This window comes from Corvus brachyrhynchos, unplaced genomic scaffold, assembly GCF_000691975.1.
Source record: "Corvus brachyrhynchos isolate BGI_N302 unplaced genomic scaffold, ASM69197v1 scaffold255, whole genome shotgun sequence".
NCBI classification, from domain to species: Eukaryota; Metazoa; Chordata; class Aves; order Passeriformes; family Corvidae; genus Corvus; species Corvus brachyrhynchos.
In genome coordinates, this window is record NW_008238358.1 from 5,207,426 (window position 1) to 5,213,869 (window position 6,444).

The 6,444-nt window shown below is 39.2% G+C and overlaps 1 protein-coding gene across 1 annotated transcript in view; it reads left to right on the forward strand.

Annotated features, from left to right (window-relative positions):
- Positions 1-2,933, forward strand: part of ATP5G3 (ATP synthase, H+ transporting, mitochondrial Fo complex subunit C3 (subunit 9)) — a 5,431-nt gene extending 2,498 nt beyond the window's left edge. The window contains exons 3-5 of the mRNA XM_017735570.1: positions 692-806; positions 1,159-1,352; positions 2,689-2,933. Coding sequence (XP_017591059.1) covers positions 692-806; positions 1,159-1,352; positions 2,689-2,803 — 424 coding nt within the window. The 3' untranslated portion in view covers positions 2,804-2,933. The remainder of the gene's footprint in view (positions 1-691; positions 807-1,158; positions 1,353-2,688) is intronic.
- The last annotated feature ends 3,511 nt before the right edge of the window (positions 2,934-6,444 follow it).

Genomic DNA, 6,444 nt, shown 5'->3' on the forward strand with positions numbered 1-6,444 from the left:
TGAGGGGCCTTCGCACACGGGCGGCGGAGGAGAGGGAGGTCAGCGCAGCCAACAGCTCCTGGGCCTACTGCGCTCTGTGCCTCGCTGTAGGTCAAACTCCAGCCTGTTGCTAGTCCTGTGCAGGGCCGGGATTTTTTGCCCCTGCAGAGATGAGAGACTGTCCTGCATGAAAATGCCCTCTCTGGCCTGCAGAAGGTCTCATTTTGCATGGTGCAGGCCCAGGTTTCCCCTGCAGGAAGAGCTTTGTGCAAGAGCCGATGTGACCTTAGACTGCTGGGAGCCCAAGGACACATGCAGGCCGCTTGTGAAAAAGGATTCATTCATTTGTGCCTTGCTAAATTCAAAAGTCTAGGTTACATCTGTGTGTTTAACAACTTTGAAATTAATTTTGATGACTTTTATTTATTCATTTCAAAATGTGTTTCACTGCCTACTGGTCGGTCGGGCTTTTTTATCGCTGTTTTCCTCTATTTTCTGTCAGCATAATGCATGTATATGTTCACTGAAGGGTGCAGCTGTTTACAGTAATATCTCCTGAGAACAGTGCTGTCAGATTGCATGGCAGTGCTTGCTTCTGTATTGTTTATTGGATATCCAGCTGTTCAGAGATTTCTGTCTTTCAAGGAAGATAAATGGCTTAGTAGCTTATAGTCTTATTCACTTACTATTGTATGGAATAGCTATGATAAAGTGTTTCTTTTTTTATAGTTTTTTTCCTTCTCTTACAGATCCGTGCTGGATCAAGAGTCTTGTACAGACCAATTTCGGCATCTGTGTTGTCTAGGCCAGAGGTCAAGAATGGAGAGGTACCTTATAAACAAAATTCTGTATCTTCCTAAATTACCTGGTGAGCCTAAATGTCCTCAACTTAGAGTTCACTTGTACTAACTCAAATACCAGTAGTGTGAAACTTGGTTTAAGTCAAACACCTGATAATACTCATTGCTGTCTTGCTGTTTCCCCTGAGAAGTCTTTTACATATAAAGTTGGTGCTTTCAGGTGGAACAGGTAACATTCTGAAGTTTATGACTCTTACAGTCTCATCACTCTGAAGAATAACTAGACATTGGATCTAATACAGCTTTTAAAACTGCATAATAACACTATCACCTGGTCTTTTGTCTGAATATAATGCTTTTTCATGTTTTGTTTTCTTAGGGCAACTCAACAGTTAACGGGGCCCAAAATACTGTCTCCCGACTAGCACTTAGAGAATTCCAGACTAGTGCTATCAGCAGGGACATTGACACTGCTGCCAAATTTATTGGTGCTGGTGCAGCCACAGTAGGTGTGGCTGGTTCTGGTGCTGGTATTGGAACAGTCTTCGGTAGTCTAATCATTGGTTATGCCAGGTAATCAATCTCTCTCTTTAAAAACTCTTGAATTGTGTGCAGGTGTATCTTAAGACAGCTGAGCTGTAGAAAGGATGATGGCACAGTAATAAATCTTGTTAATGATTACTGTTACTGACAAACATGGCTGAAGAGAATTGTATGAAACTGTACCATATTCGTCAGGATGGCTCTGTTGTTAAATTCAGAACTTTCTACACTCTTCCTGGAGGAGAGCCATGAAAGAAATTGCATCATTAGACTTGGTCAGTCTTATGGTCATGGAAGTCCAGTGTTTGAGCATTTGGTTCCAGAAATGAACTAAAAATCCAGACTGGATCTTTTCTGTGTAAGGGGGAAAATCCTAAAGAAAAACAGTGTGAGAACTGGTAGTAAGGAATGAGAGTCTGTATGCTTTAGTCTTCATAGTCAGAATCATGGCTTAGAAATAGAGGCCTGATTTGCTTTTCTAACACATTCACCTTTGCATCTCAGAATATGCAGTTACTTCAGCAAATGAGTTATTCCTTCTAGAAATCTGAAGGGGGCAAGGGTGAGGATTTTGTAGTAGGGATGAACTTTCATATAATTTTACAGCATTCCTGTAATAGAAGTAGTTCACGTGGCATCATGAAAGAGCAGAACTTACACAGGCATAGAAGAGGTTTCATGTTCTTCACTACTTTTCCAACCAGTTAAGTCTTACTTCTTAATAAGGATTTTTAAGCCCTTCTGAAGACGAGGAAGTTCACTTTCCACCTGAAGAAACAAGTGTTTTCACTACAAAATTCATATATTGAGTTTTGAATTTGGCATGAACGTGACAATAAGAGGTTGTAGAACATTGCTTCATAGTTTTATGTTGGACATTTTCTCCTCTCACTTCTTGAAGGTATAGTCATTGCATTTTTGCCACAAACTGCTGCATATTTCTTTGTTTGTTTGTCCTGCTCTTACGTGGTTTCAGTTCCTGTATTTGTCTTGAGAGCTGCCTAAAACACGATATGCAGAGAATTCCTTGGAGTATAGTTCTCATATCACAGATGTGAAATAAACTTCTGAAGCATAGTGCTGATAGTTTCTGCATGGGAGGATGGAGACAAGTCAAATTCAAAAGTTACATTAGTACAGTCACAAAAACTGTGCACATTTGGAAAACTGTTACACCATCTGCATAACCTGAATCTAGTCTTAGTTGCCAACTAGTTTATCTTGAGTGAAAGCCTTGCAAAAGAATTGCTTGGATTTATTGGATTTTCCTGTTTCAGAATCTGTGGCAAGGAAGTGTGAGGTTAAACTGTATGAAAAACATTTAATTGTAAGGATAAAAAGGTCTTACACCTTCTCTTTCTTTTAGAAATCCTTCTCTGAAGCAGCAGCTGTTCTCATATGCTATCCTGGGATTCGCCCTGTCTGAAGCTATGGGTCTCTTCTGTCTGATGGTTGCTTTCTTGATCCTGTTTGCCATGTGAATGGAGATCTGCCTGTGATATTGGCATTGGAATGTAACTGCATTTTATGGGACTCCCAAAATGTTGGTGTCATGGAAATTGATGCTATTTCCAAAGTCATTTCATTAAAGATAATAACTTTAACTGTCAACTTGTTGCCTGCATTTATTGTCTTTGTCACTGGGATATCTGGAAGGTGGAATTCTGTAATTCAGTCTCCATGGATTACTCCTTGTCAGTGTTTTCGGTGACAAACAGGATGGGGAGCACCTTTTGTGTTTCCCCACACTCCTGATAATGACATACTGCATAGAAGCCTTCCAGTCAAACATCTTATTTGTTTAAATTATTGTGGTATATACTTGAAAGATCAAAGGATGCAGATTAGGTGTGAAAGGCTGTACTGCTGGCCTTGTTCCTTCGCTTGTGTTTTAAACTTCCAGAGCTGTTCTTCTACACAATTTGTTTTTTCCCAAGCTAGTGACACACACGTTCTGGCACCTCTTGATGGAAGGAGCTAAACACAAATCCATGAAAGTGATAGGAAACTTCGTATCAGTTTTCAAGTACACTAGATATTTTGATTCCCGTGGTGGGTTGTCCACTTGGATCTGGAGGGCGTCCCCATTGAGCTAAATAAACCACTGCTTTCCTTTGGTCTAAGGCATTTAGTTGTGATACACTGATGTTACATTTTAAATAGTTAGTGCATTTTTGGGATCACCTAATTAAAAGGAGAGCTTCCAGCTTTCTAATGTTTTAGTCAGCCTCACAGTATCTTGCACATTCTTTTAAGAGGGTTAGGATTAAAGCGTTTTGGTTAAAAAAAATAGCTGCAGTATCTACCTTTGCTCCTTGTAGTATCTACTTTTGCTCCTTGTAGTATCTGTCTTGTAACAATCTACATGCATTTATGCTACTATACTAACCTGGTGAGGGGGTTGATAGCATCTCAAACTTTATTCAGAATATTAAATAATCTGATCATATAACAACAATTACAAGCTGAACTTTTTAAGAATGTAAGGCAAACTTGTTAAATGTTTTGTCATCTTGCTGTTAAGTAATTACTGAATTAAATATGGGAAACTTTAATGGAGGAAATGGAGAAATTATTAGTGACTCAGATAAGTGCAAGGTGTGGGTAAGATTTTGTTTTAATCTGAATTTAAAAGTACCAAGTGGGTATTCATAGAGATAAAGTTTAGTGGACTTTAGTCCACTTCAGTTTATGGTGGACTTTGCAGTGTTAACAGTTGGACTTAATGATCTTAAAGGTCTAAAAGACTTTTCCTTAAAGGTGTTTCCGAACCTAAATTATTCTAGAATTTGTGTAACAAAATTCTAGAACCCAGCATGAGAAATAACTTCCCCCACATGTTCTTAGTAGAAAATAGCAATCTCTGTTAGAGAATGTTCTTCTATATATGTGAACTTTAGGAGTGTAGAATATGTAGCATCTTACATTTGTAGCTTTAGAACAATATTAGTGTCTTAAGTGACTAGATCAGGAAGTGGGGGTTTTGAGGAGTGAGAGGGGGTAGGAGGTGAAGCATTTTGCAGGTACCTTCCATGTGGTTTATGCTCATGCAGTGGTGACTTTAGGGACTTGCTATTATGCGTTCTTGGAAGCTGTTGATTTGCAAAGCTGACAGTCCATTTGTCCTGGCTGAAAGGTATCCTAGACTCTAAAGCTCATCTGTTTACTGCTGTCCTGATATCCTGGTAGGTGGTGAACTTGTTTCTCTTCTTTCAATACAGCAGAGATCTCTACAGGCATCTGAGGTGGCAATCTATATTTCCTAAAATCATGGACAGTCTAGTGGACTAGCTTAATTCAAGCTTCAGATTTCCGTATCACTGGGATTTGGCCAAACAGGTATCTTCAGACTTTTCTCGGTCAAGTCCAGCTCCCATTCTGTTAATTCTGCTTAGGAATTTGTTTGCATATAAAATGTTTCTGCTAAGCTGTAATTGTGTTTGGTGTAGATAGAAGACCCAGCTGAGCTATTGCTCTGTAACTTCAGTAAGAAAGCCACCTGAGTCACCGTGAGTTACTTGAATCGGGTTTGAAAAACAATTTGTGGATTTACATCCCATCTTTTACCACATGCACCACCCTCTCAACATGAACCCTTTTTCTTGTGATCATCCTTGCCTGAAAGACAGTGGACATCTTGGGTGATCCTGTATGTGGATGTGAAGGTTGTTTTAGTAGTAGCATCTCCCCAAGCTTGTTTCCTTTTAATTCGCTCTTAGACTGGTGAGCATAGGCCAGACTCAGGCAAAGTGGCTATTTAGTTATACCAGTCATGAAAGAATCAGATCTGGGTTCTACAGATAAAGATTAATCAAGGACTTTTCAAAACACAGCAACAAACCTTCACCCAGAGGATTATCCTCCTTATAGACAATAAGGAGCTTAGGGTTAATGAGTGATGAGCAGATACTGACCGGTGAACTATTACAGGGAACATGGAATCCCTTTCCAACAGAGCTTAGTTGGTCAATTTGAGTGGTCTGACAGAGACTACACTCAGTTTTCCTAAAATGCTCACAAAAGTAGCAATTATGAATGTATAAAAGATCAATTTTTTTCTTACAAAAAAACCGCCAACCCAGTCTCTTTGCATTAATAGGGCAGCAACAGACCAAGGTCTCTTGATCTTGTCTGTAAGAGTTTACATCAAGAAATCTTCCTGTACGTCAGAGAAACCAAACTTAAGTTTTATGAGGTGTTACTGTAGGCTTCACTTCCCTGAAACCTTTTTCAGTTTCTTCTGATATGGACCGTGCTGAACTTAGAGATTGTCAGCTCATGAAAATTTGTCTTGTAGGTTCTCTAGATTGAAGGACTGTTCATGTTTTGTTGTTGAAGCCAGCTAAAGCAGAGATCTTCATTGTCTCTGAATAACTGTTCTGCCTGCTGTCCCAGTAGATCAGACATCATACCACCTCTGAAATAGCCATGTTATTTTAATAGAAAATGAAGGAACTGTTAAAGTTACCAATTATGCTCTTAAGTTATTGCTGCAGGTAAAAGTAATTAATCCCTTGCTGCAGGTATAAGTGAACATCCTGCTGCTGGTTTTTGCCCTTTTCCTGCTTTCCCTTTGTTTGCTGTTTGCATCAATTTCAGACTGAAGAAAGGCACTTGCAGTTCAGTTTTTTAGTCTAGGCTTAGGACTGCTGCTGCTATGTAATGGTGAAGCTAAACCATCAAAAAATACTTATATCTAATACAGCTCTTAGTTGCTCCCTGAACAAAGAAGTAAGATCTCTATTCCTCTCTTCTGCACTTAAAATTGAGTCCTTGCAACATGCTACTTTAAAGAATAATTCCACCTTTAGGTAAACAGGGTACTTTTATGCGGTGCTTTCTATCCTACCATATATTAAAGAACTTTGCAAAAGTGCTGTACAGTGCCCACCAAAACAACACACCAAGACATGAAACATACCATACTGTCTTGTGCAAGTTCAGAGAAACTCGGACAAAATGTATGTTACTGGAACTGATACTACTTTTTTAGAAGTACTTTACTGTTATGGCCTTAGACTCTCAGATCACTCTCAGAACAAGACCAAATGATACACATGTACAGAATTAAAGCTTAATGTGTGATTCAGAGCACATACTAGCTAAACTGAGTTGCCGTATA